At 40.3% G+C, this 26061-nt stretch overlaps 1 protein-coding gene across 8 annotated transcripts in view; it reads right to left on the bottom strand.

Moving 5' to 3' along the window:
• Positions 1–23610, bottom strand: part of MYB (MYB proto-oncogene, transcription factor) — a gene marked incomplete at both ends in the record, with an annotated part of 33274 nt that extends 9664 nt beyond the window's left edge. Inside the window, 15 exons of one of the 8 annotated variants that reach the window (XM_079716834.1) lie at positions 1205–1312; positions 3697–3807; positions 4918–5043; positions 5136–5250; positions 6236–6378; positions 7888–8250; positions 9157–9411; positions 10703–10807; positions 11248–11328; positions 12653–12887; positions 14599–14819; positions 15066–15158; positions 16890–16961; positions 18788–18905; positions 23588–23610. In XM_079716834.1, coding sequence (XP_079572960.1) covers positions 1205–1312; positions 3697–3807; positions 4918–5043; positions 5136–5250; positions 6236–6378; positions 7888–8250; positions 9157–9411; positions 10703–10807; positions 11248–11328; positions 12653–12887; positions 14599–14819; positions 15066–15158; positions 16890–16961; positions 18788–18905; positions 23588–23610 — 2169 coding nt within the window. The remainder of the gene's footprint in view (positions 1–1204; positions 1313–3696; positions 3808–4917; positions 5044–5135; positions 5251–6235; positions 6379–7887; positions 8251–9156; positions 9412–10702; positions 10808–11247; positions 11329–12652; positions 12888–14598; positions 14820–15065; positions 15159–16889; positions 16962–18787; positions 18906–23587) is intronic. The other 7 variants (XM_079716836.1, XM_079716835.1, XM_079716837.1 and 4 more) reach the window with 7 other exon arrangements.
• Between the last annotated feature and the right edge of the window lie 2451 nt (positions 23611–26061).

Genomic DNA, 26061 nt, shown 5'->3' with positions numbered 1-26061 from the left:
TTAACATCCTTCTAACCCCCTTTCTCTGTCCCCCGTATGTCCCCCTTCTGTTCTTTTCCTCATCTTCCAGTTCTTTGCCATATTCTGAGTCTTCTTCACATGGCTACCCAAGCCTGATTGACTCAGGAAGGACTCCAGATTCCCCGCAAGGACAGAATTTCCCTAGCCCACACTCCAGTCAACAGTCACCTTTCATCAAAGCAGTTGGATCAGATAGAAGCCACAAGGAGAGCAATCTGATGGAATTAAGACACAAAGTGTGCCTACAGCCCTTCCAGCTGTATTTGTATTTCTTAAAAATAATGCTAAGTATCACAAATGCTTTAAAGGGGGTAGTCTTAAGAGTCTCACAATTTGGAGAGAGAAGGCCTACTGCAGTGACGGGAAAGGCCTTCCAGGAACAGGACACTCTTTCAAATCACGGTGCCTTTCCCTCACAGGACAACTGTGACTTTCCACTTCCTAATCCATGTTCTCTGCATGCTGCAGGGGCTATGGCTTTTCCCTCGGTGTAGCACAGAAGGATGGAGGGGAGGGCTCAGCAGGTGGCTGGGTATTGGGCTATTGAATGTTGGGAACTGCTTTAAATAATTTAAGGGAACAAATTTGCATCCTTATTTACATTTGGCTCGGGATTAATTTGGAATTTGTTGTATTTCATCAACATACACTTCCTTCAAAAAAGGGAAATCTCTTTTGATATTAAAACCCGGGAGCAGATGTTCAACTACAGATTAGCCACATAACACTGACAGTTGAGTTTGTCATTCTGATAGTCAAATATGTTGTAATTGTTTTCTAGCTATCTAATTTCAAACTTCATTGAAAATCTAAACAGGGTCTGAGTTTTGATGGCTTAGTGAGGGAGCAGAAAACATAAAAAATTTTGAAACTAAAATTATACCAATTTTTTATAAAACCTTTAAAAGTAGAAGAAGGAGGTATTGACACATGTGTAATTAACAATCTTAGTCTCAGTCACAGTAAGAAATGTTTCACTTCATCAGGCTTTGGGAGCCTGTTCTAATAAAAAATTTCCAGTGAGTCTCATATGAGCGGCAACAAGGAATTTTAGGAGTTTTTTAGACATTGGGAGTTGTTTAAAAGCATCACTCCTCTATGTCTAAAATGTTCTTCTTTTTTTTTTTTTAAAAAGTTTTTTAGTGAATGACTTTTTAGATACCAATGTTGGAATAATAATTACCTGCAAGGGACTCGCCAGGGACCTGTTTTTAGGTACTGTAAATGCTTTGAGAACATTGTCTTCATCTTCCGATACTGGTGTCATTAAAATGGAACTTGTAAGAATATTCTAAAGGGAAAGAGAATAATTTGAAATTTAAATGAGGTTGGATAATAGGAGAGCCGACACAATTCTAACACTTTAGAGAGTAGATTGCTGAGTTGACACACACTGGCAGGAAAAAAAATGCAGGTATCTGGCAGAAATTCTCTCCCCAATGAGCTAAACTGAGAACTCAGCTATGTACTAACCCTAATCCCACTGCGGCAAACATCACTAAAGCAAAAAGCTTCAGGGTCCCACACAGTTCTAGGCATGAGGCAGGCACTCAAAATACATCTGCTAAATGGATTAATAAATTTGTGCTTTTAAAAATTTACTAAACTCTGATGAGAGAACTGTTTATTTCATATATTGGTAAAGAAATATTTTTGACTTACAGATTAATGGCAGTATAGTATAATGGTGAAAATTATGGAATTTAGAACTAAACTAAAGTTCTAACCCAGAACTGCCACTTAGAAGCTATACAATCTTGAGTAAGTGACTAAACCTCCCTGTGCCTCAGTTTCCCCCCTGGTGTAATGGAAATGATAATGTTGCCAACCTTGTGAGGATTAGGCGAGTTAATGTATCTAAAGCTCTTAGACTATTACTCACCACTTAGTACACACTGAATAAATATTAGCAATTGCTATTAGCTTTGATTCTTCATAAGAGGAAAGGGCAATCATTCACAAGTTACAAACTTTAAGATCTATGGTTAACCAAGGGCAAAACAAAACAAAACAAAACTACCAAGCCACGAAAAGACACAGAAGAAATTTAAGAGCATGTTACTAAGTGAAAGAAGCTAGCTGGAAAAAGCTACACACTGTATGATTCCAACTATATAATATTCCGGAAGAGGCAAAACTAGAGACAGTAAAAAGATCAGTGGTTGCCAGAAGTTGGAGGGATGGATAGTAGCAGAACACAGAGGACTTTTAGGGCACTGAAACTACTCTGCACGATACTATAATGGTGGATAAATGTCAGTACAAATTTGTCCAAATCCATGGAAGGAATAACACCAAGAGTGAGCCCTAACATAAACTCTGGGCTTAGGGTGATGATGTATCAATGTAGGCTCACTAGTTGTAACAAATATACCCCTCTGGTGGGGTATGTTGATGATCGGGAGGCTGTGCGTATGTGAGGCCAGGGGATATATGGGAAATCTCTGTACCTTTTGCTCAACTTTGCTGTTAACCTAAGACTGCTCTGAAAAATAGTCTATTAAAAAAATGGTGGTAACCAAAGCAATGCAATATCGGGTACAATAAAGGGAATTTACTATAGACACTATGACTCGCACTAAGCTAGATGCTACATAAAACCAAACAGGAGACAACTTAGCAAGGAGGAAATACAGGCTTCCTCTGCTATTCAACAGTTCACTTCACACCACTTTGCTTTTACAAAAGTCCTACGTTAGTACCTAATATTTTTGCTAACTGCTAACCAAAAGAAATCTGAAGAGAATTTTTGCTTTTCTTTTGCAGCCAACTGTTACAGAGGCAGCACACACCCTGAGCAGTCAGAGTGGCACCACCAAGCTCCTTCCCCAGGCACTACACTCAGCATCTCAGCATCAAGCCCCATAGTTTTGAATTGTGTGAGTATCTGTGCTTTATCTCAATTTCATTATTTTTATTCACTTTTTATTGAAGTATAGTTGACTTAAAATATTATATTAGTTTCAGGTGTACACCATGGTGAGTTGATATTTTTATAGATTACACATCATACACAGTTATTAAAAAATACTATCTTATCTGTGCCATACATTACATCCCTGTGACATTTACTTTATAACTGGAGTCCGTACCTCTTAATCCGGTTCACCTATTTCGTCCCTCTCCCCACCCCTCTCCCCTCTGGCAGCAACTAGTTTGTTCTCTGTATCTGTGAGTCTGCTTCTATTTGTTATATTTGTTTCTTTTTTTAAATTTTATTTATTTATTGCACCTGTTAGCAAGATATGTCCGAAGGTAAACGGCTTCTTTGCTTTATGTCATTTTGGCCTACTAAAGGTATCATAGGAATGCTCTAGTTTCAGATAGAAGGGGAAACCTATACTACATTTAGAAGACAAATAAGTAAGTTAAAAGAAGATGTAAAACTTAATATTCTGTTTTCATGGAAATGTGTATATACATGCAGCAGATTTTTTAAGTGGCAAGGACTCTCAGATCACAAGAAAATAAACAAGTCTGCAATGGAACACAGTCTATTTCCAACACATGTAGAAAATCTCACTTTATATTCAACATTAATAATCATAAGAAAATAAGCATGTGAGAGAATATTTAGAAGTATGATGCACTAAATGCCAAAACCACAGTGGTCCCACATGCCACACACAGAATTCTGTGAGCCACCAACATCTCATAACATGGGCGTGTACTTACTGGCACATCTGCCACAGGCGATGCCTGTGTGAACAGCTGAGTGTTCAGACTCTCCCCTTCCCAGTGGTCTGAGCAGAAGAAGTTTCCTGCTTTATCAGTTGGAGATTCCACCTAAAAGCAAACAGGAACTGCTTTGTTGTTTCTAGAGCTAGAACTTCCCATGAAACTGTTAAACTCAAGAGTAAACTTCTGTAAGATGAATAAGGTCTGGGGATCTAATGTATAATACGGTGGCTATAGTTGATAACACTGTATTGTATAACTGAAATTTGCTAAAAGAGTAGAACTTAAATGTTCTCACTGGAAAAAAAGGTAAATATGTGAGGAGATGGATGTGTTAATTAACTCAATGGGGGAGAATCCTTTCATAAGGTACACATATATCAAAACATCACATTGTACACTTTAAAAACTTTATAATTTTATTTGTCAATTATATCTGAGTAAGACTGAAGAAAAAGTAAATCTATGGCCAATCTCTCAACCACTTATCCTTATATGAAAATAAATTCAAGAGGCACTGTATCGAACCTGTTGGAAATGCTTCTTGACACCAATGTAAAACAGTTAGCTAGTGGGAAGCAACATCACAGCACAGGGAGATTATCTCAGTGCTTTGACATGACCTAGAGGGGTGGGATAGGGAGTGTGGAAGGGAGGCTCAAGAGGGAGGGGACGTGGGGACATACATATGCATATGGCTGATTCACTTTGCTGTACAACAGAAACTAACACAGTATTGTGAAGCAATTATACTCCAATAAAGATCTATTAAAAAAAAAAACTACAATGAGATACAATGTCACACTCATTAGAATGAATAAAATCAAAAAGACTTACCAAAAAATAGATACTATTAATTTAATTAGTTTCAATTTTCCATGATGTCCAAAAATTAAATATCTATGTATCAACCAGTCATCCATCCATCTATATATCAGTGATTTTAAAAAGTACAATACAAAACTGCTTCCTTCTCTTTCCTTTATACTCTCTCACATGTTTTCTGTTCAAACAGGAAGGAAATAGAAGTGGCTCGGCTTCCCAAATGCAGTTGCATGCCTACAGCTTGGCAGTACCTCGTAACTGCATCTTATATGAAAATCTTTTATGAAAAGTGGTGTTGTTACACAGTGCCTCCCCCCCTCCCCCAGACACATCAAGCTGCCCATAAGGGACAAAAACAGCAAGGTTGTTCCTTCCAAAGGATCTCATGTTTACCTCTTGTTTGATCTTCTTCAGTAAAGGTGGTCCATTTTCTTGAAACTCAGCAACAATTCCAGATTCATCAGATTCCTGTTTAATCACATCTTGTAGGTCTTCTCCTAGATGAGATGGTGTCTGAGGCTGAAGGGATGATTGGGTACATTTGCATCAGAGGAAAACTTCTGTCTGTGCTACAAAACCAACTAAACCCCAAGAACTTTGTGAGAACTTACTAGCATCTTCAGGGGACCATATTTAATTTCTTGAGCTGCCAGTGCATGTTTGAATGGTGTAGGAGTTCTCGGAGAGCTTTCTAGGATTGACCTTTTGATAGCTGGAGTCCTGAAACTTTAAAAGGAAAACAAGTTTTGGTTAAATATAAAAGAACATATGTCGCTTACATTTCTCTACCTATTAAATTCAATATTTTTCTACTGAATACAGTAAACTCATTGATATGGAATAGGGTATGCTGATGAGTATTGTTAGGGAAAAGATAATATGTACATCACATATTTCAAAATACCATACCCCAAAACTAAGAGCATTAAAATATTTCTCATCTTTCTTTAATCATTCTGAAAACACATGTAAGTACCCCTAAGCCTTTATAATGACCATAAGTATTGTCAAGATCTGATGTCATTTAAAAATCAATTTTATCTATTCATTATCTCTTATCTACCCACAACAGAAAACATATGTTAACCTTTTAAAGTGTATTTTATATTGGAAACAATAAGATTGCTTTTGTAAAAAGTTTCTTATAATTCTTATTGATGTTCTCTCCCATTTCTTTGAATTGGTTAAGGCTTTATTGACTATAAATGACTACTTAATCACTCCTTGGCTTCTAATCATATAATTTTCCTGGGGATGGCAAATTTATCTATAGATAAATTTCAGAAAGAAAAAAATAAGATTAAAAAAATATGAACTAAGTAAAGAACCATACTCATTCTTATTCTGAAGTTTATAATCAAAGAGGAAAGGAGGCTGAAAAAGCTTGTTTTTGGTGAAGAAGAAAAGGACTTATTGAACAAACAGAAAAACTGAATGGAAAAGTTATTTTAAAATTACCTTTGCATATATAGGAAATTTTGAAATGAACTACAAAAGGTAATTTAGTTTATTCTCCCACCTTCTACCTCTAGGCAGTTCTAACATGCCCAGGACAGACATATTCAACGTGGAAATACACATGACTATGTATATACAAGTGGATCAGTAAAATTACATACATAGAAATAGATCAGACATTCGGGCACTATATTCTATTAATTAAATATAGGTAAATAAAATAAATAATTTTTTTCTTGAAACAAAGACTTACATAGTATTTTCCTTTTGGGTTTTCACAGTCTGGTCTCTATGAAATGGTGTTGTAACAGTCAATTTGTGACCATTGAGAGGGGTGGAAGTTAAAGAAGGCATTTCCAAGTCTAAGTTTTCATGGTTATTGGAAGTGTTTAAGAACTAAATATGGGAAGAAAGAAAAAATACTTAAACAGTGATTCTTTACTCAGCCCAATTTAAAAATCACATGTTGTTAACAAGTAGGTATGTTTTACTGACCCATTATATGAGATAACAATGATGCTAACAAGAACATAGTGTTTTATTTCAATTCAGCACCCGGGATTTGGAGTATGATTCCCAAGAAATAAAATCTAGAGTCAATGCTGAAAAACTTGCAAAAGCCTAAGAAAACATTCTCAATAAGTGACACTTGTCATTAAAGAGAATGAGATGCGCTTCTTATTAACATTAAAGGTGTTAAAGTGATTTTTTTTGGAAAGTAATCATTTTTTTCTTTCATACTTTGTTTTTTCTCTTTAATGATCTATGAACCATTATTATATAAAGTTGACATTATGTGGAAAATTCTTGAATAATTTAAGCTGTATCTCTCAGAACACTGATGTTCTGGGAAAGTAATAGGTGTTCCTCAAATGGTTCCAAGGTAGAACAAATTTGGGAAACACACATATTGTAATCTCCTCCTGGAAGTTCACAATGCACATCTGTATATTAAAAACTCTGAGAGGTCCTGCAGTAAAGAAGCCATTTTAATTTTGTTTGATTCAGTGTTTCCCAAACTTATATACCTGTATAGTTAGATGTTTTTCTGGAACATCATTAAAGTCTTGTGGAACTAATATACTTCAGAACAGGGTTTGGAAAATAAAAGCAAATAAATAAGATCTTTTTTTAGTGGGCATATCATTTGCTCATACCTAAGTTGTTCTTAAAACAGACTCAACAGGCATAATTGGAAAAATGTTTTAAAGTGCCAAATTATCCTTTAGCTTCAATTATTTTCATAATTAAGGAACACAAGTCTTTGATAAAAATTATAATTTCCATGCCTTAAGAAAGCTGTAGGAAATAAGAACATTCATTGGCAAAAACTGCCAATAAAATATTATGGCACGACTCAGAAAAGCCAATGTTGAGAAATTGAAATTAAAACATACGTTATTTTTCTTAAGCATTTGTTCCTCATTTTCTCCCAAAACTTTTTCATTCAAAGATGGACTGGAACCTTTCAATTTTCTAGTTGCAGCTCAAATGTTATCTAAACATAATGTGGTTCCCTCCTCCCCTGGGTCAGTGAATCACATAACAATAACTGAACAAAGAGACAGAAAATCTGTTAAAGTTTTTAAAGGGATGGGAGAAGAGGAAGAAATAGAAATGTTAAACTCTAGTGTTGAAGGAAATAAAAGCACATCCCAGGCAACTAACTCTCTTTAGAATCACCAAAAAGTCAGGGAGAGAATTATGACAAAATCATCAGTCAGTCTACAGACAGCCTACACTCTGGGAGGCGGTATGACTTAGCAACAGCCAGAGGCAACAACGGAATGAAATCAGTGAAGACAACAGTAATGAGTCATTTGTTCCAAAGGATTAGTTTCTAGATCATTAAGGTTCAGGTGTCTGTTGAAAATTAGTCACAGCTGTGCAGAAATTGTGCTCTACCTGCGAGGGGGAGAAAGGTAGGCTTTTGACAAGGGAACGCTTGGGAGTTGAACTGCTGACGTCAGCAAATATCAAGGAACTAGAGTGTCCAGTGGCTATGGGGCTGGCCTGGCCCCGCTTTTTTCGAAGGATGACCCGTGGAATTGTGCTGAACCTCGCAGGAGGGAAGGGCTTAGGCAGGTCAAGTGAACCCTCACTCAACTTGCGTTTGTTCACCCTTGTGCTAGGCTCTCCTGCAGGTCTATTCGCATTGCCCTCTCTTTGCTGAAGCTGGAGGGCTTTGCCTGCGTGGTGTTGGCTAGGTGAAAAAGCTGCTTCTTCAAAGAATTCAAAACTGCTGAGATCACCCCGCGATGAAGGATCCTGAAACAATGTGGGAGGCACAGAACTTTGAGACAGTGTGTGCATGATGTGTGCCATCACCTGAAACACAGCACTGAGAGCGAGATGCTGAATGCAAAGAAAACACCTGGCCTGCTTGCTTGACCTCCTTAGAAATAGCTTCGGGATGAACAGTTGTTCTGGTACACTGCATGGTGCGTCTCCCATGCTGCCTCAAGGCTGGCCCTACCCTGGTGCTGCAGGGACCTCCTGGCACTCTATCACTTGCATGCAGTTCAAAGCAAAAAGAAGACCTTTTTGATAGCACATTTTGGCAATGTTCATCTTCTGTCTGATGGGAGATGCAGCAAATGCTTTTTAACCAACTGGGAAACAAAGGAAATGAATTGAGTGTCTGCTTTTGTGATACTGAATTCAAGTTTGTTTCACCAGAGATGGTTTGTCTCAGTGAACCAGTTGGGACTGGTAATCAACATTTTGTGGAGAAAGCCATGTGCCAACAAATGAACATATTACCACTTCAAATATATTGAAAGATGGCTTTAAGCTCCGAGCGAACATAATTCTTAATGTGCTATCCAAAAGCAAAGCACAATTTTAGGGAAACACAAAGGAGTAAACAAAGTACAAAAAAAAAGTTTAAAATAATCCAAATATCATTCCTATTACCCAAGCTCTACTTATAGGTTATTAACTTTACTATTTTAAAAAATATGCATTTTGAAGGAAATATGTGAAAAGCTACCTTTTTATCTGGGTAGCCTAAGAAATCAGATATTGAAAAAATATACACACAGAAACTAAAGTCATACGTTTACATTAACATATGCTAGTAACATGATATTCGCCATAGAATATGGCAACAGTTTGAGGCGTTTCCTAATTCCCCTTCCAAAAACATTAACTTGCCTTAAAAATTCTACTTACAGAATCTATAAATTGAAGTGTTTCTGCAAATTCTAAGAGGTTCTTAACATTGTCCAGAATGGTGCCTTGGTGGACGATCATGCACCTGGCTGGAGAGGCGCTTTCTTCAGGTAGGGAACCAGGATCCACCGGCAGAGATGGAGTGGAGTGGTGGTCTTCCAAACAGGAAACAGGTGCACTGTCTCCATGAGGTCTGGTGTGGTCAGCAATGGTGGTGCTGTGCCACCCAGGGTAGCTGCATGTGTGGTTCTGTGTCTAAGGAGGGGGTGGGGGAATAAAGAAAAAGCAGGGAGGAAAAAGGGAGAAGGAACTTAGCAATGAAGTTGCACAAGGTATCAGATGCTGTTAGAGGAAAGATAAAAGTCGTTGCATCATCCAAAACTTGCGCCTATGAAACAGTTGTCAAGATGTTTCCTTCTATCAATGCAAGACCCTGCTTTTTAATAATGGTATAGCCTGTCATCTATAGGATTACCTTCACTGTCATCATTTTGTTAAAACTACATAGAGAGGGATTATGTTACAAAGTACAACTTTCACATGGAATGTCTTAAAAATCTACTTTAACATAATTTCCAATAGGATCATAAATGTTTGCTGCAAATTAAGAAGTGGGCTATTCTCATTCTAACCTACAAAAAGGCTGGAGGATTCAAGAGTTAGAGTTGCTTTTATTTTCATATACTCTTGTGGCTTCTACTCCTTTTTTAATGCTACAGATTGCACTGATGCAGTGAAGGGCTGCCAAATCAACGTGGTTAGGAAAGCAGAAGAGCAAATTAACAGAACTCTCCTTTCAGCATGACCACGCAACAGGAGAAATTGCAAAACATTAACTAAGGTTAAAAAGTGGTCGAACTATCATATGCACATAATCATTTTATTATTTAACCAAAAAGAAATCTACTCCTCAGAATACCTACTGGGTATCACATCTTTTATTCTCTTTGTTGGTTAATTACATACGTTACAAAGTGCAAGCTGCTTTCCCAGTTTGCTGCCCAATCACTAGAAAAGATGTCAAAATTCGGTAATGGTCCACACAGCTTTTGTGCGTGCAAACAAAAGAGAGTCATTTATGTTGCTTATGGAGAGATTTAATATATATCTTTTTTACATGTATATACTGGACATACATCAAATCATGTTTGAAATGATAAAGTATGAAAATCTAGCTTAAAAGAATAATAGAAAAAGAAAAAATCGACTGAATAGGCACCCGACAGATACACAGATTTGTAAAAAAAAAAAAAAAAAAAGCAAATTTTCATTTTTTCTCTGCTAGTCTTTGAATTGATTACAGTCCTTCTGAAGAAAAAAAAATCAAGAATGAGAATCACAAATGGTATTGAGTTTCTATGGCAACACAAAAGGACTACTTCCAACTTAGTCAACACACATCGTGATACCAACTGCATTTTATTACAAGCAACCCCTAGTGTTTAAACATTATTAGTGGATATACAGAGTCTTGATTAGTGTGATATTTAGAAGATAAGGGAAAGCGTTATCCCCCGCCCAGATCAAGTAGGCGGCGACATCTTACTGGGAGTGCCTGCTGTCCTTTGAGTTCATTCTCAGTCGACATTAGAAGCAACTCTAGCTCCTTTATTCGCTTTTCTTTCTCAGGGTCTTCATCGTTATAGTGTCTCTGAAATTAAAAGTTAAGGGAGAAAAAAAGACAAAGATCTGGTGGGAAAGTGTAAATACAATGATCGTGGCCCGAGGTTCACGAGGGACCACACAGAACCCAAACAGCCCTGGCGTGGAATAAACGCCAACGGAATCTGGCCACTGTAGAAATCTCTGAATGTTATCCCAGACATAAGGGAGGGATGTTAAACTTGAGGCTAGAGGAGATGCTGACGGAGGGATTGTTGCAACTTCTAACATCAGAGAACCTGAGAATTCTGGCACTAATTCACTCCGGAAGTGTAGCTTGCTGGCCAGAACTCTGCCCACCTCCCCACAGCCCCCTTTTCTTTTAACTTCAGTGGATCAGGTGCAAATAAGCGTTTGGATGAAAGAAACAGAACTGTGCCTTGAGTAGCTAATGAGTTTCTTCACGAAATGATATTCAAATGGGCTTACCTGAATGGCTGCAGCAGCTGGCTGAGGGACATTGACTATATTTACATGTAACGCTACAGGATATGGGACGTGACTGGAGACCTATATCAAAAAGGCAAAAACACATATACACTAATATGTATAAAATAGATAACTAATAAGAGCCTGCTGTATTAAAAAATAAATTAAATTAAATTTTTAAAAAAGGCAAAACAAAGGCTGAGTCATTCGTGGTTACACGTGCTTCAGGGGACTTGTTGGCTTCCTGAAGATTTGCTCTAGGACTAAGGAAAACAAACAAACAAACACTTTTCTGATAAAGTTCACAAAGCAAAATAAAACCCAACTCCAATTTGAAATTTTAGCCAAGCCTTTAATAATGGTTAAAGAGCTAAAGCAACAGAGTGAAAGAAATTTAAGGTGCTCATCGATCCTGATAGGAAGTATTCCTTAGAGTAAAACAGAAAGAAAATTATAATTTAAAATACATTCACGAGTGTATGAAAGAAGTTTTGATGGTAAAAACGGATGGCACTGGCTGTTTATAAATAAAAAGATTTTTCTGTGAATTATTATGAGCTTTAGGAAAGAGTATAGCACCTCTTAAGATAGTTCATTCATCTGAGACCAGTCAGGAGGGTCTGTAGTCAAATATATGTAACAGACAGAGAAGAGTAAAAACTACTAATATGTTTTGCATAGAACTTGATTATGAGCTCTGAATTCTTGGATAAGTTTCACCATTTATTACTGTTGATTTTAAGATTCAAGTTTCTTGATTTTTTTCTCTTTATTCTTCTTTTCCCACCCATTTTGAAGATTTTTTCCCATAAATATAAATATCAAGAAATGAAGAAAGAATCACACCGATTCAAAGGAAGATAAAAGATGTCAGATGTCAGTCACAAAACTGCCCCTGATTCACAGTAAGAAGGTAAACACTTACTGAATGAATAAATTAAGATACTTCAGCTAGATCACTACCAGAATTGAACTTACAATCATCTGTTAAATTTCAGTGTCAAACTATTTCCTCTTTAAATGTAATATTACATTCACTTTTCATTTGGGCAAAGTATTAGATACGACTGCACCTCCATACTCCCATTCTTCTTCAGCACTATCTTGTTAAGTAAATTTACATTCAAAAGCTAACTTCCCAAATTAGATTCCAAGCAGCAAGATAGAATCAAACAACTTGGATTTTAGTCTGTACTATCTCTATGAGCTGTGTAACCCTGGACAAATCACTTAACATCCTCATTTCTGGATCCGTATCAGGGATAACAACACCTACCCCTCTCGATTGATCGTGATCATGGTCATGTTCATGAAAGCTGAGAAGTATGCACCTGAAAGGTATCATTATTACCTGGAGCTAAAATAACATCTCTCTCATTCAACTAAATTCTGAGGAATGGCTTACGTTTTGTGCTTCAGAAACGTGGTAATAGGAATAGTCATTGTTAACTGAGGGCTGGCCAGTTGGAGGCAGTTGAGCTGAAGGTAGAGCATGGGCAAAACCCATCAAATGGCTGTTCTTCTGAAAACTTGTGGCCACTGGTGGCTGGCTGGCTTTAGAAGACTCCTGCAGATAACCTTCCTGCTCGACCTTGCGACGCATGGTAGAATTCCAGTGGTTCTTGATAGCATTATCAGTTCTGCACAGAAATATATCACATACACATTTTACAAACAAAAATTTCAATTCAGATTACAGATAATTGACAGAAAACTGTTTCTAACAGAGACCCTTTCTTTTGGTCCACTACGAGTGTTTTTTTCCTTTTAATTGTTTCTGTCTTCTCTGCCTCCTAAAAATCATGCTTCCACTATCGCCTAATTAAAAATTGATAGGTTTCTCTAAATTACATAATAGGGAACTTACATAGTTTTCTATAAATGCTGAAATCTTTTAGCCATTTTGTTTCCTTGTTAAGAATATTTCCAATACAACACCCTTCATGTTTATACTGATTGTGATACAAGACTCTAATACAACTTAAAGTTCTGGCTATTCTAGAGAATTACTCCTTTGAGTGTGGCTTAGCAGGGCCTACACATCACAACAGGCACTCAGTAAAGTTTGGTGAGCAATAATGATGTTGCTGCTGTCTCAGCGTCTACTCTTTATCTAGAATAGCACTAGCCAGAGATTTTGAGTAAAAAAAATTCCCACCTTTTGAAAACTACCTCAAATTGTTCCATAACCAGGCAAATGGAACCATAACCAGAGGCGAAAATGCAAAATGGGATCCAGAAGGAAAAGAGGCTAACTCCCCAATATATTTTCAAACTGCAAAACACTTTTACTAAAGTTTTTCAATTCTCAGGAAAACAGTTTCTCAATTCAAAAAAACCGTTTTAAGCCTCCCTTTTACTATTTCGATGGGGGTGGGGGAATGTATGCTAAAGAAAGAGGAAGTTCAATTGCCCCTTAAATTTTTGGAAGAATCAACAGCATATCCTTTCAGACCATATGGGAGAAAAGGCCTCCTTTTATCAACCTCTTGAATTCTCTAAGCTTATACTGAACCAGGAGGGAGGAAATGTTTTAGAACATCACAAGAGAACACTGCATATACCATGAGAGCCATAGCCTTCTTTGAAATGACCCTTTCTCCACTTTGGGGTTATGAAGCTTAAGAATAAAAATATTTAAAATATTTCCTATCTTACAATATTTTTATGTAAGATTTATAATTAGTATCTCTCAAACTAAATGACATCCGTTATAAACTGTTTAAATGGGGAAAGTGGGACAAAAATGAGCTTCCATAGATATCCCTCATAATGAGGTCATTTCATGCTTTATTCATTAAAAAGAAAGCTTAACAACGACATTATTTAAAAACCTGGAAGCAGTATGATAATTCTAGAAATACAATCTTTCTTTATTCAAAGGAAAAAAATTAAGCCAAGTGGTATAATGAAATGAACATGGTATCAGGAAAATGGTAGCCAAATTCCTTCTGGTCACTTAACCAGCTGTGTGAACTCAGACCAAAGACAAACTGTCTATCCTTGGTTTCCTTCTATGTGTTTAGAGTTTCGTAGTTTACAAAGTGCTCTGACATTTCTTTAACTTGATACTAGCATTGGCCCTACGAAGTAGGTTATACCCCGTTTTGCAAATGGGGCAACTGAGGCTGAGGAAAGTTGGCCCAAGCTCACTGTTGGGTGGATTCTGGAAGTCCTCAACCAGGTAAACCCTAAGATCTCTTCCAGCTGTAAAAGCTATGGATCTAGTTTATCTTGTGAAACATTTACCATCGATAAAATGTAATTCACTCACCATACATTTTAAAGCAGAATGTGCAATACCCACTCCCTCATTCTTCCCAATCAATATATTTTTTGACATATTATTACCGTCCAGGCAGTAGCTTTGCGATTTCTGCCCATCTGTTCCCCAGTCTCTTGTGTGCCTGGTAAATAATTCTGTCTTCCTCTTCTGTCCAGGAGGTTTTCTTAACTTCTGGATTCAAGTGGTTATGCCACCTCTCCCTACATTGTTTTCCAATTCTCCCCTTTAAGTGCTTGGCAATAACAGACCAACGTTTCGGACCGTATTTCTGTACAAGCTCTATCACCTTCAGATAAACACACAAAAATAACCTATGTTTTAATGTTATGTAATGAGTCAGTGTAATCATTCTTCATGTTACAAGATCTTTAGAAAATTTCTAAAAATCCTCTTTCATTCATGGGAAATATGGGAATGGAGTCCTCTGCTTCCTGTTTGCACACTTTACCTGTTTCTTCAAGTTGGGAAACAGTCAACAATGTTGGGGAATATTCATAATTGTGATTCACACACCAACGGAGAAAGAACTTACTCTCTGATCTTCTTCTTTGGTCCAAGGACCCTTGATAAGCTCAGGGTTTAGTACTTTCTGCCATCGGTGCTGGCACTGCACATCTGTTCGATTCTAGGCAAATAAGATAAAGTATGCACTGTCATACAGATACGATGTGATAAGCACATGAAGACTGTTGTAATATAAATCACACATGGACAATATGCAGTGAAAACATTCAAGAACATATTTTAGGGCATATATGGAGAGCCCATTACTTACAGCTAAAGAACATACAAAGAATATATCAAAATTGCATCTAAAATTAGAAGCTCGGCATCCTGAGGGAAATAGTCCTGCCATGTGAACTAAAGGATCATCGTACTGCATACCTGGTTGTCAATTTAACTTAACCTTAACCTCAGTGTATTGCATTTGGAAGTACCCACATGGATTAGGACTTCTTAGAGATTCCATACTGATGTTGGACTTTTATGGAAACCCACTCTAAATGACTCAAGTTTGATTCCCATTCAAACTAAGAGATGTGCTTCAATTTAGGACCACAAGTGTTAATATTGCACAATGAACAAAGATGAATAAAGAAAGGCCCTGTTTTATAAGAGTTTATAGTCTTGTAAGAAGTAAAAGACAAATATGTAATTAACTAATAGAGGGCAGAATTTGATTCATATGCAAGAAGAGACCAAAGTAAAATGATATTGGGGTGGAAAAAGGAGCATCTTCTGAGGAGGAAAAATTATGTTTCCTTAGAAGGAGTACAGAAAAGCTCTTGGCATGGACTTTGAAGGATGGCTAGAACATTTTAGGAGGTGGCATCACCAGGGCCAAAAGCCCTCAGGAGGGAAAGCAGAAATGAATTCAACGAAACCTGCTTACAGAGGGGAAGTAGGAAACAGAACTGGGGCTGTAAGTTGAGGCATATGGGAAGGCCCTCATGTGCCAGGCAGTTTACCTGATGTGTGAGACTCGAAGTTACTGTTGCTAGTTTTTTTTTTTTTTTTTTTTTTTTTTGCGGTACACGGGCCTCTCACTGCTGTGGCCTCTCCCCTTGTGGAGCACAGGCTCCGGACGCGCAGGCCCAGCGGCCATGGCTCACGGGCCCAGCCGCTCCGCGGCATGTGGGATCCTCCCGGACCGGGGCACGAACCCGCGTCCCCCGCATCGGCAGGCAGACTCCCAACCACTGCGCCACCAGGGAAGCCCCTGTTGCTAGTTTTGAAAAGTAAAGTACAGCTGCATTTTATGAAGCTCCATCTGTCAGTGGTGTCTGGAATGTACGGGAAAGTAGAAAGCTACAAGTAGGAAAGCCAGTTATGAAGGCAATGCAGTCGGCCAGAGAAGAGGGAAAGGGGCCGAACAAACGGAACAGTGAGAAGAATAAACAAAGGAATCCCAGATTCCTTAATCCTTGCTTGGTTGTAGGGGATGGGGGAGTATGCTAAGTCTAAAAGAACGCCAAAATTTTTAAACCAGGGTACCAAAATTATGGCTATTGAAAAAATAGGAAATTTAAAAGAAGCTGACTTGGGGGAAATACCATGAGTTTAGTCATCTACCATACAACAAATCATCAAAATGCTAATTTATAGTATCTTAAAAAATTAAAAGATAAAATAAGAAGCAAACATTTAAAATACATTGTAAAAATCCTTTAAAAATATATTTAGAAATTTTAATTATATGCATTACAATAGAAATATAAGTTATAGATAAGGCATTTCTCCCTTACTTCTTATATACAAGCAAATATGTAATGTCTTAATATCATCTCCTACAATATCTTATTTAAATCTTTGGGAGAAGATTTCCTTTTACAGAAATAAAAAATTACTAACTTACCGGGAGATAATTGGCAATAACTTTCCAGTCATCTGTTCCATTCTGTTCCACCAGCTTCTTTAGTTTTTCATCCTAAGACATTTAAAGGTAATCCTGGGATATCAGTCATTTACTGTACAACTCTATTCAAGTTAGAGTTAAAGGGGAACCAACCCCCCCCCAAAAAAATCTCTCAAAAATAACCAAATTCAACAAATATTAAGGTGATATACTGGTTTACAGCATAGATTTATTTAGAGTCAGACAGACCAATGTTTGAATCTTAACTCAGCTACTGATTAGTTGTATAAACTTGGGTATATCATTTTGCTTTTCTGGACATTAGTATTGTCATCTGTACAATGGAAATGATGATGTCAACAGGGTTATTTGGGGATTATATGAGTTAATTATGCAAAACATTTAGCATAATGCCTGGCACATTGAATGTTAACATATGGTAACTTTTAAAATTTTACTTTGTGGGAAAAAAGTAATGAACTCCAGTGTTTGACTTAAGAGACATTGAACTATGGCAATAGACAGACTCTCAGTAAGAAATAGTTCAAGCTCTAGTGTAACGTTTAGTAAGTTCAACCTCTTTCATATAAAAAAATGTAAGATCACTTTTCTTAATTACACTCAAAGGCATGTATGATGTAAGAAAATCATTTAGCTTTTGTATCAATGTGTTGACAATTTAAATGAGACCAAACTTATTAGAACACAGAAGACGTTAAACGTCAGAGTGAAATCTTTCAGTTCACAAGTGTCTTTCTAAACATGTTCAAGCAAAAGAGAATCCTCATGTTTCTGCAAAGGTAACTTTCACACACAATGTGGGTCCCCGCTATGACACAGTCACAGGAATTAGGAAACCAGTGTTACAAACAGAACTTCTAAATCGCTGAGAATCACCCAAGTGCACAAATTCCATAGGTAAATTATGGATTTCCTATGGACCTCACTGGAAATCCCGTCTGCCTGTCAATGAGAGCTCTGGTTTAAGTGAAGGAGGACTTAAGTGAAGGAGGACAGGATGAAAACGAAGAAGAGTCAATACCATTTATTCTAACATGAAATCTTCTACAATTGGTAGCAAATTTTTTTAAAGAACTTTGAAGAAACAAGCAACTTTTCTCTTGCATTAATAATTTTGCCTCCTAAGCATTTTTCCATTCCCATAGAGATCAAGATGTGATAAGCTAGCAGAAAAAGAGAGGTGAGAAGGAGACACATCTCCATCCATTTTTTAATGCTTTCAGAACAGACATCCACATATATTTCTCTGTGTAATATTATATACCAAGAATGTTAAATGAACCCATTATAAAAGGACAAGTTCTGTGAGTGTTTTGCTTTATTCTTTTGTTTTGTTTTTGGAAATAGCAATTCATTCATTTGTTCAGGGAACATCTGTTAATATCCCACTTTGTGGCAATCGATTCTGGTTTCAGGGAACACAAAAATGAATAGATGTTTAGCTCTGCCCTCAGCAGACTTACAGTCTACTGAGCGGGGGGGCATATACATTACGGCAACAATAAATAAGAACATGTATCTATTGGTTGGAGGACGAATCCAACCTGTCTGGGGAAGCCAAGGATGGCTTCACAGAAGAAGTGATGTCTTCACAAGTGATGAAGAAGTAGTAAGAATTTGTGGGGCAAAGGGACAAGAACAGAATAGGCAGAAGGAAACACAGATAAAGCAAAGTGAGGAGGGGACCTTCAAACAACTGCAAAAAGTTTGGAAAAGGGTGGTATCGTGTCCATGTGGGGGAGTGGTGAGGCAGGCTAGGATAAGAGTCAAAGAGCCCGCTAATGAGTTTGAGCATCTGTAGTTTAGCTGAAATTTTGTTTTTTATAAATGGATGCACTCTAGGTTTTTCCCCATGTTTTGATTATGTGATTGGTTACCTCTTCCCTGGTCCACCTAGTTTTCCCCAAGTGACGCTTTCCAGACTTGGGAAGCAGCCCATCGTAATCATGGTCACACATCTCAATGTCTTCATCATCCTCGTCACTACTGTAGATGCTGCAGAAATAAAAATGGGCAGATGTGGACTGAAACAAGAGTATTCAAACTACTGGATTACAAAACTTACACCAAAACTCCTCAACAATCTTTTCAAAGGTTATGAAGATAAAACTTTGAAAACTTGCATAACGAGACTGTTTTTGGCACTCTGTTGCTCTAGGATTGTAAACTGGTTCTGCTGTTATTGGTATCCACAGATACGGCAAAGGACCTGGCACTTTCTATTGCTCTGCATGTTTAAACCTGCTGTTAATGTTAGACCAGTGACAAGTTACACAATTGGCAACCTTCCAACCAATGAAGGTTTAAGTTTAAAACTTAATGTTAAGGACAATAAAAGGAACGAGAGCCCCTGTCCTTTACATAAGTACACTCGCAAAACCTTTGGTATAAGTCCCATCATTTAAGTAATATTTCCCAAATACAATTAAAAAAACCTCAATTATGTTATCCTAATGGGACTGGTGTTTTATTAAGAGAAAAAAATTCAAGAAGTAATGCACCCAACAATATAATTGTAGTCATCCCTTAAAGATTAGAAGATTAAGAGAATCTAAAAGGAAAGGATTTAAAAACCTGAGAAAGGATAAATGATCAAGTGATCAAACTGCTTTGTAAATAACATTAATACCAAACAGTCCAAAACTCCAGACCAGGTTGATCCAACTTGAGGCCACATTTACAATCCTCAGTTTCCAGAGTAACCAAGTGAATAATTAGGCCACATGATAGTCAGAATCTTACTCATGTTTTTTCTACCTCTGACTGAATGGTATTTGAAAGATCTTAAAATGTACCTAATTCAAAACTGAGGGATTCCCCCAGGTGGGTTTAAAAGGAACCCATTACTGTTTTCAAAAGAGCTTTTTCTTTTACCTACTTGACCAAAACTATAAATTTTGATGACTTTTGAAGTAACTCTATACTTAATATTTATTAATCATATAATGGATAGGTGAGAGTCATTTTACAGCCAGTTTACTTTTAGTTATAATTTTACTTATAAAACTTAAGATATGAGGAAATATTATACTATCTTTAAAAATTTACTAAAATTTATCATTGTAATATTGAGAATTCCATCAAACTAAGAACAATAAAAATAATGATATAAAGCAATACCATAATGCAGATCATTATTCTAAAAGGAATAATGTATGTTCATATCAGGTTTTGTCTTCCAAAAGTAACTTACAAGTATATATTACCCATCCCTTACAAGCAAGCAAAAATACTTACTAAAAATCCTGAATTTGAGGTTCTTATAATTTAAAACTATTATTTTGGGAAACAATCTGAAGGTCCAGGATGCATAGTGACAAGTAGGATGTGATCCAAACTTAAAATGCTACCACATAAAAGACCACTAAACAGTGTTTATAATCTATAACCATCTTTCATTTAGTGTCTATCCTTTTAAACAAGAGCCTGATCCTGTTTCACATTGTCAACAAGGGGCTCTAAACCAACTTCGGATTAAAAATGACAGTAGTTTCCCTTTAATAAAAAGCACAAGCATCATAAGGTGAAAAAAAAAGTTATAATCCTAGAGCTTTTGAAAGGTTCATAGGGAACTCCTTGGAAAGCCCCCCAAATGAGGTGGCACCCTTGTGAAATATCAGGGATACCAAGAAAACCAGAGTAATCTGAAAGTGGAGTCATAGATTCAACTGAATTTAACTTTGGGGGTTTGGGTGGATCTGGAGACCATGTTTTCAGAACTGAGGACTATATTTTTTTTTCAGGTTTTTATTAGTTATCTATTTTATACATACTAGTGTATATATGTCAGTCTCAATCTCCCAATTCAACCCGCCACTACCTCCCCCTTTTCCCCCCCTTGGTGTGAGGACTATGTTTTCCAAATCAGTAATTGGACACCACTGCCTGGGCAACAGATCAACACTCAGGAATAAGCAACAAATTCAGCCGCCCATAGGGGGCAGCCTACACCAGGTGAGAGAGAATAGACATCCAACAGGACTAGGGTTCTGGAGGCAAAGGTGCTAGTTCTGCCTCCACCTAGCTGCGTGACTTGGACAAATCACTTCCTCTCTCTCACGACCTCAGTTCCTCGCCTATACAGAGGGCTTGGATTTTACTTCTAAGGTATTTTCCAGGGCTAATAAGGGATAATTCCACATCTTCCATGACTCTTAAAAATGAAGCAGAGGGCTTCCCTGGTGGCACAGTGGTTGAGAGTCCGCCTGCCGATGCAGGGGACGCGGGTTCGTGCCCCGGTCTGGGAGGATCCCACATGCCGCGGAGCGGCTGGGCCCGTGAGCCATGGCCGCTGAGCCTGTGCGTCCGGAGCCTGTGCTCCGCAACGGGAGAGGCCACAACAGTGAGAGGCCCACATAACGCAAAAAAAAAAAAAAAAAAAAAAAAAAAAAAAAAAAAAAAAAATGAAGCAGAAATGTGCAAAATCAGAGATGTGCAAAAGCAAAGTCTTGGAGAAAACTTGGTGTGTAACTTCCGCAGGTCCTGAAGAGGCCATGAGGGGAGCAGGGCGAGCCCAGGGCTGCTCACACTGTCAGCTCCTGGGTCCATCAGCAGGTTAGGCGCGGGGCTCGCCTTTGAGCTTTGCATGAGATTTCCTCGTTCTAAATGGTCCGGGTCGTCTAAGTAGCATGATTAATTTCTACTAAGGACCTGAAATAACTTTTCCTTTATCTGCTCTGAGAAGATCTCAGACCCAACAGTCAGAAGACTCTCAAAGGCTGATTTCAAGCTTGATGCACCCGACTCCCCACCTGCTAGACCTGGTGTGGTTACAAGAGTACGACTATGAATATTACATTCTGTCAAGGAAACAAACCGTGCAAAGAAACGAAAAAGAAAAGAAGTGTTGGGGGTTGGGAAAAGGGAGGGGAGCGGGAGGAAGTGCCTTGTGGCCGCTACTGTGATTCTAGAAACAGGGTTCAGACTCATTTCGCTGACCTGGTTAATAATCCCTGCCGAGTTGACGTTCGCCTTGCAAGAAACGGCTTCAAGCCCGCAGCCGGGTTTCTCTTCCCCCTGAAGCAGGTTCAAGGCTCCCGCCCCTCCTGGCCGCCTCCCCTCTCCGCTACCTGGGAGCCACAGGGAACCTGCGCGGCCCCGCCCCGCGGGGACAGTCGAGATCTCGGGGCGCGGAGCCTCCCCCGCGCCTCCTCCCAGCACCCCTTCCCAGCTCCCTCCTTCTCCTCTTCCTCCTAATTTCCGCTCTCGAAAAAAGAGGTGACCTCCGCTGCTCTACTGTTAAGTCCCAAGGGCGAAGGTGAAACCACTTAAGGGGCAGCACCCCTGCCCCGCGCGGCCGGGCCCTGGACGAGGCTTAGGGAGCCAGCGGCCCCCCAAGTCGCCTCCCTTTTTCTCCGGCACCCGGCCTTGCCTTGGCGCCGCTTCCCGCCCGGCCAGGCCCGGCCAAGGGTGCTGCAGCGGGGCCCACACCCACGCTCTTTGCAACTTCCTAGCTCTGCAAGAGGACCCGTAATCGCTGATTCGAAAACAAATAAGTACAAGAAAATCAAAAAACCCGAGGAAAAGAGGGTGGGTTTACTTTGCCTCCAGGGACTTTTTCCCAGAACCTCCTGGCGAGGGTCCGTCCCGTCTCCCCTCCTCCGACAGGGCGACCTGAGGCTACAGAGCTGGGCGCGGGGAGGAACGGCGACCTCGGCCGGGTCCACGTGCGCGCGCCGCGCCGGGACCTCTTGCACAGGGGAAGAGCTCCGGGGGATTGCGTCCCGGTTGCGCGGCAGCGGCCTTGGGTGCTGCCCGCCTCAGTCCCTTTCCGTTGAGTGGCAACCTTGACGGCCGCCGAGCGAGCCCCTACACCCGGCCACCCGCAGGGAGCTCCGGCGCGTCCAGTCCGGGAAGTCCAGAGACTGGTGGAAGCGGGAGCTTCAGCAAGTGACAGTTCGGACCAGTCTTTTCCTCCTCCGCTCCCTATTCCCCTCCTTCCGGCCGAAATGTAAGGGCACTTCATTCAAGATACCCGGCGAGCCTCCCCAAGTGCGGTTGACATGTGCGTCGCGGGTGCGTGGGAGTGGGTGTGTGCAATGTTTGCTTCAGAACTAAAAGCCTCGCAGAGAATAATGATGAGAACCTTCAAAACCAGGGCTTAAAACAATTTGCAAATGTAGAGATCCTTTCCTCCCCTACAATCTTCTTTCCAGCCGCCTGTCAGCTGACACTCTTCTTCGCCTCCATAAAGAATGAATGAAATTTACATGAACTACCTGCAGCTACTACACAATCCGGCATTTTCCCTATATCTGCCATATGCTCTGCACTTCCAAGTCCAAACATATCGCAATGCATCCAGCAATTACGCTGCGACTCCCTCGCCGACACCCGCGGCATCAAGCCAGGGACCTAGTGGGCTCCCCGGGAATGGTGGGCACCGCTCTGCCCCCGGCTGGAACGTGCTGCTTTTTTCCCCCTAGAGAGAACGTACCCCCGTGCAACTTGCAAAATGAGCCGCAGGGCGTGCTTCCCAACGTCCTAATGCATTTCTCGCATCGGCTCTTCCATTCATCAGTCCCTCGAGCGGCTTCTGCTGCCAAGGCAGGGGCTCTAGGTCCTCGCAGGATCTGACAGCCCCGCAGAAGATCCGGGAACAATTTCCCACCTGCTCTCCCGGCGCCTGGCTCCCAGCGCGCCCCCGCCCGCGGCCGCCCGCCCGGGATCCCCGTTACCTGTGCCGGGGTCTCCGGGCCATGGCGCGGCGGGCGCGGGGCTCCGCTGGGAGCCGCGGGAACCGCACTGGGCTGCCGCCTCCCGCTGCCCGCCGCCTGCCTGCGTCCCTCCCCGGCTGCGCAGTGGCGCTCCGCACCGCCGGGGCGAAGTTTCTCAGGAGAAAGAGGAGGAGGAGGAGGAGGAGGTCGCGGAGGAGGAGAAGGAGGAGGAGGAAACAGGTTGATATTAAAGTGTAAACTCTGTAAACAGAGATGCCATCAAACAAAGAGCTTTGGACACTCCCCCTCCCGCCAAATCTGGCGCCCCTGCAGTGCGCACGCGCCCTGTCCACCGCCTCCGCGGTAGCCTTGTCTGCCGCCCGCCGGGCTGCCCGGCCGGCGGGGCCGCCGCTCCCCTTCGGATCTCGCGCCGCCGCGCTGCTCCTGGCGCGCTGCGAGGCCCAGGCGGCGCGCGGGCGGATAGCCCGGGGCCAGGGAGGGGCGGCCGGGGGCCGCGGCGGCGTCCTTTCCTGAGCAAACCCCGCTCCGCGGCATGGGCCGCGCGGGGCCGCGCCACGTCCCACCGATGCCTCCTCCCCTCCTTTTCGGTGGCCGCACCGCCGTCGCCCCACTCGGCTTGCTCCTGGGCACCCGAACCGAGCTCGCCGGGCTCTGCCTCACTGTCGCAGGGGTGGCAAGGGGGGCGGGGGGGTGTGGGGGGGACTCCGGCATTTGAGATTGGATTTTCTGCAGGGTTTAAAACTCAGCTCCCTGGCGATGGGGTAATGTTGGGTTGGGGGATAGGTAGTAGGGGATGGGAGCATACGTTTGCATAGGATGTTTGGCTATGTTTTTGTATTTGTTTTTTTAAATAAAGATCATGTCTAATTTAACTTGATGACCAAAGACACCTAAGTACGAATGGGGCTGGAGCTATCGCCGCTCACACATGGCGCACCCCGGCGGAGCTTTCACTCTCCACCCAGATCCTGGAGCCAACACGCCACCTTCGCATTGTCACATGCCTTCATTCTCACCGGGGCACACGCCCGGCCCCACCCACCCTGCCCGGCCCAGGCGGCGCCCACCACACACCTCTGCCCATGCAGAATGCAGCGCGCGCCCTGGATTACACACCTGCAAAATCCACAGGGTTCCAAATAGCCCGCCCCCAGCAGAACTCAGGAAACCCCACGTGTGTTTGCATGTTTTTAAAAGTTCAACAGTTTGTGATACGGAGGTCGGTATCCACGTTGAGCATAGTTTACGACTCTTTGTTTTACGAGATAAAAATCACGAAGACCTTCGTGTTCATATAAGTAGGGGCTCCCGAAGAAGTAAAGGGAGAATATAAGTGCTGAATTTATAAGGATTGATGATTGGGGGATTTTAGGGGAGTTTTAGTTTTACTTCCGTTTATACACTTGTACCATTGGGGATTTTTTTTTTTTTCATTCTCTGTACACACTAATTTATTTTTCCTTTAATCTTATAGGAGTTTGAGACTTCTGCTGACGGGGTTTGTGAGTGTCCCATGTGCCCCGGCAGTTCAAACTTAGCTCAGAAAGCATTTTTCTTACTAAAAAAGCATTTTCTTACTGAAATGAGTCACAATTTTATTAAATGGTGAAGCATGCTTGGTTTCAAGATTTTATCTGGTGTTTTAAACTTTGTTTCTTAACACTGTAGTATAGTTTAAATCCTTATCAAAAAGTGTTAGTTTCTAGTTAGGTTTTAATATTCCTTTCTTCCTGAGGAAAAAAAATAACACTGAAACAAAATTATTGTGAGATAATTCAGTTCACAGTCTTGAAAGACAAGTCGCTTGCAAGTTAATATATTTTAAAAGCCAATGTTTATTTCTAGTTTCTATAATAAAGTTTCTTTCTCCATATCAAAAATAAACAAATTTAAAAAAATACCTAGAACAAACATCTAGAACCCACCCTTAAAGTAACTGCATCTGTCTTTGGGATTATTATGAATCTAACTGGCATGATTCCCAAATGCTGAGCCTCTTTGGCACAGTAAGAGTGTTTGAACCCTTCCCAAAGTGAATTCACCTCCTCTTTCCCAGGATTTTTAGGAGATGGAAGTGGTCTATGATTCTTAAACTCCTTTTAAGTAGAAAATACCAAATTCAATTTTATTTCCTTTATTCCCTTAGTGCATCATTTTCATACATGTTGTTTTGAGAATTTATAATATTGTCATTCCCCAGACATGTTGGAGTTTAGGTTTACATTTTTCCCTCATATGTGTGACAAAAATATGGATGGGGACAAATATAGTCTGATAAAGAGTATGCATGCAATGATTTTACTAGGCTAATTTGGGATATATTGCCACCTGATAAGTACGTAGAAGGATAGAATCAAATGGAATTATAAATTCTTGTATGGATGAAAATGTATTTTCAGAGACATTGCAGAATATTAACTGTAACCATATTTATACATTTCCTTCCTCTACTTATAATTATTGCAAATGCGTTT

Source organism: Hyperoodon ampullatus (assembly GCF_949752795.1).
Source record: "Hyperoodon ampullatus genome assembly, chromosome: 12".
Classification (NCBI taxonomy): Eukaryota; Metazoa; Chordata; class Mammalia; order Artiodactyla; family Ziphiidae; genus Hyperoodon; species Hyperoodon ampullatus.
Note: the sequence above shows the minus strand (reverse complement) of the source record. Positions and strands in the feature narration are given on the sequence as shown.